This window comes from Medicago sativa, chromosome 5 (assembly GCF_051527215.1).
Source record: "Medicago sativa cultivar Bolivia chromosome 5, Bolivia_mono, whole genome shotgun sequence".
Lineage (NCBI taxonomy): Eukaryota > Viridiplantae > Streptophyta > Magnoliopsida > Fabales > Fabaceae > Medicago > Medicago sativa.
The window spans coordinates 49,695,115-49,710,058 of NC_140753.1; the positions used below are offsets into that span (position 1 = coordinate 49,695,115).

At 32.9% G+C, this 14,944-nt stretch overlaps 3 protein-coding genes across 3 annotated transcripts; 1 reads left to right on the forward strand and 2 right to left on the reverse strand.

The window, feature by feature from the left end:
• Nucleotides 1-4,699: 4,699 nt before the first annotated feature.
• LOC146922684 (uncharacterized) lies at nucleotides 4,700-5,265 on the reverse strand (the record flags this gene model as incomplete). The annotated part of the gene is made up of 1 exon (XM_085710851.1): nucleotides 4,700-5,265. A coding segment is annotated over one exon (468 nt), but the record flags the coding sequence as incomplete, so codon positions are not given.
• Nucleotides 5,266-10,615: 5,350 nt separating this feature from the next.
• LOC146922685 (uncharacterized) lies at nucleotides 10,616-11,148 on the reverse strand. Its single transcript, XM_085711595.1, has 2 exons — nucleotides 10,810-11,148; nucleotides 10,616-10,696 (listed from the first exon to the last, which is right to left on the reverse strand). Exons 1-2 carry the CDS (start codon nucleotides 11,146-11,148, stop codon nucleotides 10,616-10,618), a joined length of 420 nt encoding a protein of 139 aa, XP_085567721.1.
• Nucleotides 11,149-12,042: 894 nt separating this feature from the next.
• On the forward strand, nucleotides 12,043-12,516 carry LOC146922686 (uncharacterized). Its single transcript, XM_085711596.1, has one exon. The coding sequence runs from the start codon at nucleotides 12,043-12,045 to the stop codon at nucleotides 12,514-12,516; it is 474 nt and encodes a 157-aa protein (XP_085567722.1).
• Nucleotides 12,517-14,944: the final 2,428 nt, after the last annotated feature.

Sequence of the window (14,944 nt, forward strand, 5' to 3'; positions counted from 1 at the left end):
AAATTAATAGTTAGTTTTAAGAAAAAAAAATAATATAAATTTTTAAGTCCGGGGGGCATTTTGCACATAAGTACAAAACTTTAGGGGGATATTTGCAAAACGTCATGTTCACTAACATAAAAATTTGACGGAGGGGGTAAATTGATTAACGTTGTGAAATTTCAGGGGGGTAATTGAAGTTTTGTTAATTTCAGGGGGTAATTGACGAAACTTACAATTTCAGCGGGGGTAATTGCCTATTTACTCCCAATACAATCATTAATTGGTGTAACTTGTTTAATATTTTTACAAATATACATTCATAAAAAATTGTGAAGCATTAAATACACCCAATAATAATAAAATCAAAAACATTAAATAAGGGTAGAAAAGTCTTTTAAACCACCTTAAAAGTTGTGATATTTTCTTACAATTAGGACCAAATTTTGTTTTGAAAATTTTCTTATATACAGGACCGGAGGAAATATATCGATAAAGTGTAGGCAAATGCGAATAAATCTCCTAGGTATTGTTCAAGTCTTTAAAATCAGTAACTTTTATATAAAAAATTGTGTAGTTTTGGCTTTTATATCTGTTTGACTTATACTTTCAAGACAAAATTTTGTTGTTGTGGATTCCTTAAACAAAGTTCTTAGGACATTTGTTAGCAAGATTTGTAAAATTAAACTCCTTTTTAACCAACTTGGGTTGACCTTGTGGTTTTAACTGGAATCTTAGAGTGTGCTATTTCTCAAAATCTGATATTTAATTCTCCATGGTGTCAATTTGAGTGGGTTAATTTAATATTTTTTTTAAATTACTCATCTTTAGGCAATTATAATTAAACTCATATGGTATTGTATGTTAGTTCTATATTTTAAGAAAAGTTTTTTTATCATGTATAAATTTACACGTGTTAAGAAATTCAAAATAATAAGTTAGTATTGAAACTTGTTATTTTAAATTAAACACTTCTTCGATCCTATTTATAAAAGATATTCGAGTCAACAAAAGTTGATGTATTTTGTCGAGATTTTTAATCAGATACAACTTTTTTTGTTGATCTAATGACCCGTTTGTTACGGATTAAAATAAAAGTGATTTTGACATAAAATAATTTAGGGATTATATTTTATAGATTTTATGAAAAATCAGAATCTATTTTGCATTTGTTTACCGTAATAAAAATCACTTTTTTTAAACAAATAATCTAGTTTGTTTGGATACAACTATATAAAAGGGATTTTTTGTTACAAAATTAGTTCAATCTTTTAAACAATATTCTCTCTCTCTCTCTCTCTCTCTCTCATCTAAAAAAAATCTATTTTTTGAGAAGTTGCTCTTAACAGCTTCTCATTTGAAGTTGTTTTTAGATTTTTTTTAAATTCTGATTTTTTAAAAAAGTTGTAACAAACGGATGTAAATCTCTTAAAAGTGATTATTTTTTTTAAAATAAGTGATTAACAAACGGATCTAAATGTTTCTTATAAATAGAAACACAAGAACTATATAACTTTTTAATAAATAGTTATTTTCAATAAAAAAATTGCAAATTTTAATTGTTTAATACGTTCAATATTTAGACAAATTCTTTTAAAAATTGAATTGTATAGGTTTGTGGATAACATTGTCGGCACGTATGTTGATTAATAATAGAGTTAGTTTAAACTTCATGACCCCTTTTTAAAATGTGCCTCTAAAAAAAACTATTTCAACTGATTCTTTTTTCTAATAAAAAATGTGAATGATTATTTAAAAAGATAAATGAATATTTTTGATAAGAAAAAATGGAAATCAACAGTAGGGTCTTTAATGACAACCTTGGTCCAACAGAGACATGGCAGAAACCAAATAATATAGGGTCATCAAATTCAATTCCAATTTTGCATCCGTTAAGGCTCAAGAAAATGGGAATCGAAAAAGTCTTACGACGAAGTTTGTTGTCCGTCTGTTTTCTATTAATGTTTAATTAATAATCTTTGTAAAAAAAATAATCCAGCTATAGAGATCATTTGTGTGCATTCATATTTACTCAAACATTTTGCATTGAGGCTCATATTTCTACTGTTGAAGGAGAGACTCATGCTATCATTATCTGCCTCCAATTAGTTCATAGTTTGGGTTTCAATAATGTGTTGTTTGAATCTGATCGTAAAATTTTACTAGATGGACTCTTACATCCTAGAAATATAGCCTCTGAACTAAGATTTGTTCTTGTTCTAAAGGAGTGACTTGATGTTTTGCATTCTCACCAAAACTATAAGTACAAACCTTAAGTACAAACCTTTCATCATAAAATGATATCAGGTCTAACGTGCAAATAACTACTATGATCAAATACCCTAATCATTCTTATTACCTTGACTGTATTTACTTTAATATCTTCTTCTGTGCAAATAAAAATTGTCCCAAGTGTATCCCCTAATTTACACATCCTAGTGACACCATATATTGTTGAATAGAAATTTCACAATCCATGTGGAGACAAACTTATTATAAATATTATTACTTTTTGACACATTTAGTACGCTTGTTAAAAATACTCATCAAATTTCCGACGTCGTTGCTGGGAATTGTTAATTAATTTCAATGAATATGAGACAATTGAAATTGTTACTTAAGATTTATCTTATTTTGTTTTATTTTCGGTCTATATCTTATTCATAGCTAGTCACTAGTCTTCTATGAGTCCTCATATTGGTGATGAATAACTTTGAATCAAAGGCCTTCAGCCTCCTTATGAAAAAAAAAAGTCATAAAATATGGGTAAATTTCATTTGACCCTTAAAACATTTTTAATATTGAAAAATGATTTTTTTTTTAAAATTTCTTAATAAAAATTCATTTGACTAATTGCTATGAAAAACTTAATTTGAAAATTACTCAACTCATGCAATTTCTCACCTAATTTGATATGATAAATATATATCATGACATCTTGTACAAATTTGTTAATTGTATACAAAAACAGAAAACTAATGAAAGTTATATTACTCAACGTAGCCACCAATCATCATGCTCTCGATCACTATAAATATTACAAAAATTAAATGAAAGAACTTCAGCTCCAAGTTCAGTGATGATCCTTTCTGGTCTCAATGATTCTCTGCAAAGAGGACAAGTGTTGTTCTTGAAATCAACCCATCTATCCAAACAATATCTATGAAAGATATGATCACACCTCAATACTCTAATCTCATCTCCTTCTTCTATTTTACATAGACACACAGAACATTCTACATCTTCCTCTGAGTTTGAGATGGGTTCATAATTGCATATACTATACATTTCTCCTATTATTGGAAAATGAGAATAATGGAGCTTATAGAGGGGATAATATGTAAGGAAGTCTAATACCCATTTTAGGTAAGTGTAAACTAGAGTGAAGTGCTTCATGATCATGCTGAAGGTTGTTAATTTGGTGAGGGGTAGAGAAATATGTTTATTAGCTTATACTATAGTTTTTTAAAAAGAAGTGGAAACTTTTGGTGATATTTATACACTTAGGTAGCTGGAAATATAGACTAAAAAAAATCATATAGTAGTGAAGTCAAGTTCGGACAGCTTATCTTTAAAATGAAAGTTGGTTCTTAATTTATATTTGTTGTAGGGCACAGCAACAGTTTGGGGGCACTTGCCGCCACTAAAATTCCACCAATTTATGTGTCTATATACACATACTCAAATAGATTTTTTATTAGATTTTTCTAGTTCATCTGATTTTAAACTTAGTACTCTAACTCTTTTAATAAGTTAAACTACTCAACTTAATATTGATAGATTTCAAACACACAATTTGATATAGATTAATTAAAAACCACTTTCCTTTACATGAAAGCTATTTTATTAGTTTTAGGCTTTTAAATCAAAGTAACTTAGCGACATAAATTCTCTTGCCGTTCTTTCAGAATGAGTTTAAAATGAAGAAAAAAGAAGGATATCCTCAAATGTTTTCCAAAAACATAGATGCTCAAACTAATTTTTTTTTTTTTTGAGAAAAAATGCTCAAACTAATTTTATAAACTGAAAATTTATTAAAACAAATACTCTCGAAAGAATGTAAGTTTTAATATGAACCGCCTTCATAAATAGTTCATTACGGATAGATACTTGAAAAATATAGGTTCGAGAGTTTTACTTTTTTGTATAAAAAAAAGAAAAGAAAAAAAGAAGAGGGTTTTACTTTTTGATAATGAGTTTTTTTTTTTTTACTTCTTTTCGATCTTATAAGTTAGAGAGTTATTTTTTTATGGGGGCAAGTTTGAGTTATTTACTTACGATAAATCATATGCTTTTTATGTGACTAGACCAATAAAATACATTAATAAATCATGACAAAAAAACATTAATAAATAAAATAATACTAAAAATAGAATAATTGTAGTCAGCAAACACTTGCTACGTTTGTTTGGTGAGAAATTTAGAGAAATAAAATATGTGTTCCATGGTTTTGTCAAAAAAAAAATATGTGTTCCATGGTAGACCATTTACTTCCAATGGGTTGGTGAGTGTATTTTGGTCATAGTACACGATCACTAACAATGGAAGAGTTGTATTATGAAACAAACTCTGTTTAAGATTTGGTATCTAAAATGTACTTCCGTTATGGAGACGAAAAAAAATATCTATTGGACAAAGTTGTATTAATGTGAAACACACTCTCTTTAGGGCTGGTAAATTTTTTTTATAAAGCTATAAATGCATTAAGAAACCAGGATAGTGCCTGAAACACTTACAGCATGAGTTCCAGAAGAAAACAAAACCAGACTAAAAGTTCAACCACCAAAGAAACACAAAAAGGTGGAAGGTACATGCAAACTAGGCCAATCTAGAAAAAGATAGTCCAAGTCTATCCCTATCAAGGAGAGAAATTAGAAAAGCAGGTGGGGCAGGCCACCATTGAGAAGAAAACATTGCCAGACCCTGACCATTCTTGGCTAAGGCATCTGCAACTTGATTGCCCTCCCTAAGCACCTGCACACAAGAACAATGAATACTTTTGCAGAAGAATAAGCAGTTCAGCCATCTGACTCTCATTTTCCAAGGTACTCCAGAACTGTTGTTGAAAACTTTAGCCACCTGTACAGAGTCCGTCTCCAGACAGATATGAGTCAAATGTAAATCTCTGGCCTTTTCAATTGCCAGCATACATGCAGAAAATTCTGCCTCTAATGCAGTGGCATGCCCTATATTGCTTGCCATTGCTCCCAAAATTTTTGCCCTGGAATCTCTGAGGACAAACCCCACAGCACCACAAGGATGGGCACCTATCAAAGATCCGTCGCAGTTGATAAAAGTATTTTAATTTAGTTTTTTTTTGACAAAAGTATTTTAATTTAGTTATAAATATATAATATGAAAATTTATGAATGAATGTTTTCTAATAAGAGTTTGTAAAAGTTCCTTAAAAAAAAGTTCGTAAAAGTGAAGGCCTTATATTTGTCAAGGTGCAACTCTTGGCTCTAACAAATCTCTTTTTTTAAATTTTTTTTATTTTTATATTTTCATAAAACTTATGTAATTCACTTTTATTGAACAATGCTTTACAATAAAAATTGTTTTAGGTGTTTCAATTTGTTGGGCCAGTCCTGACTCTCTTTTGGTGGAACCCGTATTTTTTTAATATTAGAATATTAAAATGTAATGATATATAGTTGGTGAAGCCTTGAGACTTTCTCATGCTATACAGTGGGTGCACGAACTACAACTTCCTAATGTTGATTTCGAGTTGGATGCCAAGAACAAATAGCAAAAGCAAAATTAGAGAGGGAAATTAGTGACGGAAAAAATAAAATTTCTCACAAATTCTTTGGTCGCAAAATTTAGTGACGGAATTAGAGAGGGATTTCATGTTTTCCCTCTCAAAATTTCCCTCACTAATTTTTGCTTTTTTAGCAGTGAAAGTTGTGGATTATTTTAATAGAGGAAGAAATGTCATTTCCGAGTTTGGAGCAATTGTTGATGAATGTAAGAGAAGATGTAGTGTGTATTTTGAAAACTCTAAGGTGGAGTTTAATCGGAGACAAGCAAATGTGGTTGCTCATACACTTGCCAGAGAGACCACTTTATTAGCTAGTCTCCATGTCTTTGATGATGTACCTCTTTGTATTTCGACTTTGATATCTAATGAAAAGCTATAAGCTATTTCCTTTCAAAAAAAAAAAGATAGATGATTAATGATGTGTAATTGTCGAGTCATATAAAAATGAGCATTGTTGAGTCATTACTTGGTGTTCATGCATTCATGGTAAGTCCGATTTAAAGATGTGATTTAAAGATGGGATAAATCAGTAACATACCTCTAATATCCAAAACCAGTACCACATACATATAGAGTTGAGTTAGTAACATTGCGTACATAACTGTAAGTCTATTTAAAGACTAGACCTTGCACCCATGCTGCCGCACGGGTCATATTGATGGCAAACAAAATATTCAATTATACTGTTAATTCATAATCTATTTGTGCAAATACAATGTTAAAAATAATAATACAACTTAAAAAAAAGGGAACAAATCATGCTGGTACATTACGAAAAATTTCCTTGTAAACAACATTTTATTTAGGATGATTTGAATGATTCAAAAATTCGCCGCAATCTAAAATATGAGAACCATCTCCACCATATACTAACAAATACAGGTGTTTCATTTGTTGAAACTGACATTAAATATATGGTAGTTTGTCCACAAAGATTAGTTTTCGAATAGTTGTTCGAAACGAATATCTTAATCATTTTGGATCCTCGCCGCTACATAGGGAAACATAGAATTATGATTTGAATAATAACTAACTTGAGATCAGTTATGAATTGACTATGGGTAGATGCCGAAAAATTTCCTTTCCAGGAGAAAAAAGGCAAAGTTTATTTGAATGCATTTTGTGCCTTGTAACTGCAATCTTGGTTTAACAGTCACCGTAATTTAAGATATTAGATGCACTGATGGATAAGATAACATGGTTTCTTAGATTATCTTGCAGTGAATAATTGCATCAATTCTTGCTTCTTGAAAAATTAGAATATTAGCTATACGTAACAGATATGAAATTATGATTGATGATAATAATGTCATAAGCAATGAGATTATAATAAGGTACGTTGTTCATAGAAGGTTGCTCGGAATGATAACATAATAGAGATCAGTCAGCAATTTACTATACTAAGATGTCAAATAGCGTCCTGTTCAGCATTAAGTGACAAAAGTTTAGCAGAAAATATTATGTGTACTGTAACTACTATGGTTTAACAGTCACCAAACTTTAAAACATAAGTTGAACTGATCGCATGCATTTTGTAGATACAATGAGTTGCAGTGTAAGGTTTTAATCTGATGTTTTTTTCCAATCTTATAATAGAGTATGTTGCAGAGAAAATATATTGTCAGTTATCGCTTCACAGAGATTTAGGAAATTAGTTATACTTAACGGATACGAAGTGGTGATACCAGTGTAACTAAATGTGGACCTTTCAATACTCGTGCTTTTTTTCTCTTCAGATTCAAGTAACTATAACTGTGTGCACCTTCATTAGAACCTACAAATTAAAAAAAGAAGTTTAGAACATCAAAAGGTAAGAATTAAAAAAAAAAAGAGTTTAGAACAATCAAATGGAATATATGAATTAAGTAATAGTAGTTTTAGCATGTTCTACTATAATCACAATGAAACAACTTTTTTATAAGCACAATGAAACAATTGTTCCCCATCTGCAAAATGTGTAGACAAAATTTTATCAAATAAACAATAATAGATTAACAATCACAACATTATCATGTCTAATTCATCTCAAGGAAGTTTGAAAATTGAAAAAACCAAAGAAGACATAATCAAAATAGATAGTTAACTGAATCAGATGCTACAGGAAATTTATTTGCAAAAGAATGAACACCGGATATCACACAACCATGATTAGAGAAACATATTAGAGAGAACATACATACCTTCTATTAGTTTCTTTCCTACGGACAACATAATTCGAAGTTATTTAATTCCTTAATGATTCAGTTACTCTCAATTTCACAACAAATCATCTAATACCATAAAAGATAAAGAATCACAGACAAAACAATAGTTGTAACAAATAAAAGTTAAAAAAAAACTTAAATATAGATGATAGCAGCAGAAGAGGCATTGGTCTGTTTTCATAGCCGCAACCACCACCTGAATTCTTCAACCTGTAGTGGGAAGGGTGAATTTCGTGTTTGTGATTGTGATTTCTGGTGATGCAATTTCACAAAGGTGGGATCGAAAATTAGGGTTTTCCAACACTTACTTACATACCTGAATCGAAGAAAAGATCTTATAGGAAGAAACGAAAGTACATCAAGGATGAGATCGCTAGAGAGGATCGAGGGGACTGCCGGCGACATAGTCATTGTCATGGCAGTGATGGTAATGACGTGATGAAAGTTGATCGCGATGATGGTTTGTTAACGGTGACGACGGTGACGGTTGGTTAGTGATGATTGTTTGGTTACTGCACTGATGGTGTGGATAATGAATGGTGATAGTGAACAGAGAAGTGAGAGAGAGGGAAATGGAACAATGAAAAAAAAATGGTGTATTGAAGTTGAAAAAAAAGAGATGACACAGATAAAGTAAAAGAGATGGTTTATTTCGATTTTCATATATAAGCATCAGATTGACTATATCATTAGTTGTCGACATGTGGAAACAATGAACAAATTTTTGGAAAAAAGTTACTGTATGAAGGGAAAAAATGGTTGAAAATCACAAACTTTTGGGTTTAGATTGCGAAGGAGAAAAAAGGGTTCAAAACTGTTTGGAAAGAAAGGAAAAAGAATTAATTGGTTTTTAGAAAAGAGAGTTTAATGTTGGATATCATGTAGTGGAAGCCAAATGATATCACAAAAACAGTAAGTGGCTTGGTGGCCAAAATGCTTTGAAGTAACCAATATGATGTCATGGGTTCGAATCTTTGGGGGTTCGAATCTTTGGAGAGAATTTTTTCATAAATATTTTTCAAAACCCTCAAAAAAGGCAGGAGGACACAAAGGTGGAGAGAATTTTTTCATAAATATTTTTCAAAACCCTCAAAAAGGCAGGAGGACACAAAGGTAATTGTGAGATATAAATTAGGTTTAGGGTTTTCATATTAGGAATGCATTGTGAACCTTCGTATTATATATTAAGATGTGTAAATAAAAGATGTGTTATTTAACGATGTGTAACTATTTAAAGATATGATGTTCAATGATGTGCTTCTATATGGTCATGTGTGAATGGTCTGTATTTTGCTAAATGTCTACTTGATATTCTTAAATGTTATTGATGCTTACATGCATGTTATTATAAGATGTTGATTGATGCCTATTGATTTTATTAATTGAATGTATATGTTTAAATATGAATATTATTTGACTGTGATGTATACATGCATAAATGTAATTGATGTATTCTTTTATCTTAATCTATACATGTGTTTATGCATCTCTTGTGTTGGATATATTCTCATATTCTCACCCTCTCTTGACCAAAAAAATAATATATTCACCCTCTATTGGATTGTACCCTCGCTTCGTACAAATTCGCAAGAAGAAGAAACTTAGTAGCATTGAGTCTCAGAGAATGGCGTTGGAGTGTTCTCATTTTTTTATCGTTTTTTGGAGTCTTTATCGAGTCGATACTCTAATAAGTAAAGCTAAGGATTAAAGTTTCATTCTATTTCGGATTCTGTTTCAGAATCCGTCTTCGAATTCAATTTTGATGTTAATACAATGATGTGATTATTACTTTGATATTTTGATGTAATCTAAGATGGGTTAAACAATAAATATGTTGCTAAACCAGAATAATTTCCGCAAATGCGTTGGCCAAGGAAATGTATTTAAGTTGATATGAAAAATAATACAGTTGCTAATAAATTTAAATAGAGAAACTTGACCAAAAAAATTAAATTAAATAGAGAAAATTCTAGACCTAACATGTTTGCATAACAGGATACATACTACACTATAAAAGTTAATAATAAGCTCATGAATTCTGCTCTTTATCCAAACAGTTTTGCTCACTTCCAAAGTAAATTACACATATGACCCTACGCAATTTAACTTGCACAAGTACAAACCGTACGTAACTTAAGTTACATAGCTCAACTTAACTCACGCTAATACAAAATATCACGTGACTTACATAGCGTGTCTTTAGTCACGCTAGTGTAAACCATGGTTCAGAGCAAGCCCATGCCTAGGATCTTTTGCGTGACTTAACTCACGCTACTTTTAACACTAGCGCAACTTATCTCACGCTAGTACTAAAACTAGCGCGACTTAACTCACGCTGCTGCTGGTGCACAGCTTGCAGCAGAACAGACTGGCAGTGGCACCAGAACAGAATGGCAGTGGCACTAGCTACTGTGTTGTTCCTTCATTCCCTGTTTACAGTACATGCATTCATTGATTCAACCAAAACTTTTAATTTAGAGAACATGCATTCATTCAATAATAATTTAGAAATGCAATTTTAACGAAAATTAACGCAAATGTCATAAAGAGGCGCAACCGCGCAAATGTAAATATCATACAAAATGCCAGACCTAAATGTAACAACCAAAAAGTCGATAAAATATTACAAATATATCCAAAAAGTCATAAAATGTAATCCTAAAATAAGACACTATTGGTCCTCTTGTGGACTCCTAGACCTCCTCCTCGAAACTGGTTGTTGCTCAAACATGCTATAGTCGGTACGAAGGCCCTCCAAAATGCCAAATAATAGTGGATTAGAAACCACCTTTGGAATCCCCATCACATGCTCCACTCTCTCTCTCTCTCTCTCTCTCTCTCTCTCTCTCTCATGCTGCCGATGACCTGCAATGGATCGGGAGGATGTCTGGCCCACTCCTGGTCAACAAGAATATCCTGGTAGACAGGTCTCGGCATGGCAATATCAAGCTCTGGAGCAGGGTTGACGATGAGAGGATGAGACATACGGTAGAACCACCTGACGTACCTATCTGAATGCTTCCAAGGCTCGTCGTCTGGGACCTGGGCACCCCTCTGCTGGTGGGGAACGACATGCAGAGCAAACTTCAAGAAGGCAGCAGCCACATCTGCTGGGGCAAGAGGCATAACTGCAGTAGGAGGTCGGGGAACCTTCTGAACATGTCCGTACTGCCTCAGCATCCGCTCCTGCAAGTGACGCACCATCCTCAGGCTGCCGGCCGTGATCCATCCAGAGTACCAGCACACGTCCTGAAAAGGCGTCACGTCTCATCGGTGCTCGTACGGCCTCCAGGTGACATGACAATGCTTCATCGAGTCCAACAAGCCTCTGAAGTGGTCAGCATCAGCAAACCCCCTTTGAGGTTTCCATCTACCCACATACGGGTCCTCCCGGTCGTAATCTACATATCTGGACCTCGGAACCTCATGTCTGAAGTGAGCTATAACCCATCCCTGCAAACACAAAGAGACAAAATATATACATGTCATACAAGCAACTATACATTTATGTTTAACTTAAAAAAAGAGGAAAAAATATATTACCACAAGCAAGCTCATATAATCACCAACTGAGCCAACATTTGTGTCTGAGGTAAGATTCAGCTGCTCATACAAGAAAGCAAGTCCCATCGCGCCCCATGACCACGTTCCTATGTTAGCCAAATCCCGAATAGCAAGCATCCACAGCAGACTAATGGTTTTGCTGTTCTTGCCGACAAAAAGGGTGTAGCCAAGCAAGAGCAACAAAAGCGCCTTCACACAGGCAGGCCTAATACGACTCAGCTCCTGCTCCTCCTCCTCTGATAAATCCTCCCCAGCAAATGGTTACACCTGTTCAACAAGTGGTCATACTGGTCTTTCAGGACCGTGTAAGAGATAGATGCACCAAAATCAGTCACATACCCAACCACAGCCTCCACCGGAAACAACAGGTGGGTCACCAGCATATCCATAGCTGCGTCATGATCTAAATCCTCCTCACGAATGAGCCGTCCAGCGACGGGGATGCTTAGGAGACAAGCAACATCATCCAGTGTGATGGTCATCTCCCCAACAGGCAGATGGAAGCTGCTGGTCTCCTGATGCCATCTCTCAGCCATGGCACACACTAATCCATGGGAGATGTTGCTTAAAAAGGGTGTGCCGGTGATGTTGCTTCGTAATATTGATGTAGCTTCTGGTCTTTGCAATGGTACTAGATTGACAATTGTTGATTTAGGTAAGAATGTCATTGGTGCTGAGATTGTTACTGGTAATCATGTTGGTGAAAAGGTTTTTATACCTCGCATGAATGTGATCCCTTCTGACTCAAATGTTTCTATAAAGTTTCAAAGAAGACAATTTCCTCTATGCCTATCGTTTGCAATGATCATTAATAAGAGTCAAGGACAGACTTTGTCACATGTTGGTTTGTATTTGCCTAGACCTATGTTTACTCATGGGCAATTATATGTGGCTTTGTCTCATGTTAAGACTAGAGAAGGTTTGAAAGTGTTAATATCTGATGATGGGATAGAGACTTCTACTTCTACCTTGAATGTTGTTTACAAAGAGGTTTTTCAAAAGATATGAAAGTTATCTCCTAGGTTTTCTGTGTTATAAAAACAAGATTTCTATGTTAATGTACCTTATGTTGAGTGATTGTCTATGACTTACAATAATTGCAATTGTTGGTTAGCTTTCGTATAAAAAAATTCTTGAGTGCATATCCCTGTTGAATGTTTTGTCAATGATTCATACAGAGAACGTAGAACAATTTCTTTATTAATAGGCATTGCTTGTTTTTTGCCACTTTATCAATATAATAGAAAAACTATTTTTAAAAAAAGCGAAAAGTTAGGAAAATTTGGTTTTGACTTAATTTTGTCAACATTGTATATTGAAAGTTCAATTGAGCAGTTACTTTTCTAATTTGTGTAAAATCTCCACCGCGTTAGGTTGTGTTCATTTGGAAAATATTTATTGCTGGAGGGACAATTATCCCTTTTTTAACTTAAAATCTGGATGGCCAAATTATTAATTTGGTGGTTTGGCCCTTAGACTGACCCTGAATAGGTTGACAAAATATGCCATATCCATTTAGTTTGATTGAGATTTTAGAATTTTTTAAAAATTAAGTCATTTATTACTATATAATCTATTTGTAATTTTTTTTTTTTTACAATCTATTGATTCTGGTTGTGATGGTAACCAATTTTGGTTGTAAATTCATTTTCGGTGGTAACTAATTTTTTTTTGGAATATCTTTTTACAGAATTGTAAGCAATTGTGTATTGTGCCATTTCCATTCCCAGTTTGTGTACTTACATTGGGTTTATTTAATTGGCTTACAAATACTATGGACAAATTCTATTTTGGTTGGAGGACAAAATTGAGAGACCATTATTTGTTTTATGATGCTTATTTTTCACACTTTCTCGCGTGTTCAGACATTATTTAGGACAAATTTATTTTCTATGTCGATGAAGCTGGGTTAACTCTGTGTATTCAGACGGTGCGCATGGACTGAACCATGTTGGTGTTTTGTTGTGTTTTCCCTTTTGTATGTTTCAATCAGGTCTGTATGTTGTTTGGGTATTGGTTTTTTTTCGTTATCAGTTCGTTATTTCCCTTAATTTGTGATGTTTTTGTAAGTTCTTGCTGTAATGTGTTTGGTTCATAAAATAGGTGTATCTGATCATGTTTTGTAATTGTATGCGGTAAGGAAGTGGTGGCCTATGTTCGTTTATCTGTTCACATTAATGTGTCAAAAAAGGAAAAACAGAAGACTTCCTCATATATGGTATTTGTAGTTGCAAGGATGCAAGTGACTATGGTGTTTCTTTTAATACCTTTTATTGCTTACAATTTGTTTTATTGTTCCAATCTTAGCTGTTAGAATGATCTATTTTTCAAAGGGACCTTATCAGGGGCGTATGAGAGGGGTAGACTTGGCTACCCAAAAAACATATTATTCTTAAATTTAATCGATATGTATTTATATTTAGCTACTCGAAATAATAAACATTGAGTTATCCTAAACAAGTTTAGTTGCAAATATTAGCATGAATAATAAAGTAAAAAAACTACTACGAAATTGAGGAAATTTTACCCTATACCCCAACACATATACTTTCACCACTACAAATCTTAAAAAATTCCATTTTTGCCCTTATCATTAACCTTTTACACATTAATTTGTCACCCCTCACTTAAAACATCTTTCAATTTAGAATGAGTTCACCTCACACAGCATCTCAGTCCCCATATATGTATTTCTTGTACAACTACTTTAAACATTTTTGACTTGTATCTTTCTTCTTCCAAATCAAGCAAATTTTTGGAACATTCATGTTTACATTATCGAATCTATTCCGGAAACCACTACAAATCCTTTCCCGACAGCCTGAATTGGAAAAACAATAGGTTTCTGACTTGATTAAGAAAACAATAACAACCTAACTTGATTAAAGGACAAAGAATTAATAGAAAAAGAATTATTAAAAAACAATAGCAAATAAGAAAACAATAACAACTTGAAGTCCGCAAAAGCTTCAATTGCTGCTTTTCTTTAATTAAAAAAACATAATAATAACTTGAATCGGCAACAGTTTCAATTGCGGTGGTAAATGATTCCGTGAAACAAAATACTAGAAAACGATTTCTGAAATTCTTAGTAACCATGGAAAACCTAGAAACCTCAATCAATGATTCAGAGAACAAATACAATCATCATAAACCTGCAATTCACAACGCTTACAGTAACAAACTGGTTGCAAGAATTGATTTCGGGAGACAATGATTCCGGTAACAATCCGATTGCAAGAGTGGATCCCCGTAAAAGAAAAATAACATCGTAAGGCAAAGAAGGGTGTAGAGCGTTTTCCAGAAAAGTGGGGTGAACAAGGAAAACTGATTGCGTTATATTTTATATAAAGGGTAAATTAGGTAGTTTGAGTTAAATGTTGGGGTCAAGGTATAAATGTAGGGGTGTGGGGTAAAACTTCCCGAAATTGATAGA

Bases quoted from the DNA above. Each gene is read 5' to 3' on its own strand.
- LOC146922685 (XM_085711595.1), bottom strand. From the start codon at position 11,148: ATGGTGCGTCACTTGCAGGAGCGGATGCTGAGGCAGTACGGACATGTT. The intron at 10,697-10,809 runs GTCATCGGCAGC...GGCATTTTGGAG, and splicing joins ATCCTCCCGATCCATTGCAG to GGCCTTCGTACCGACTATAG.
- LOC146922686 (XM_085711596.1), top strand. From the start codon at position 12,043: ATGGCACACACTAATCCATGGGAGATGTTGCTTAAAAAGGGTGTGCCG.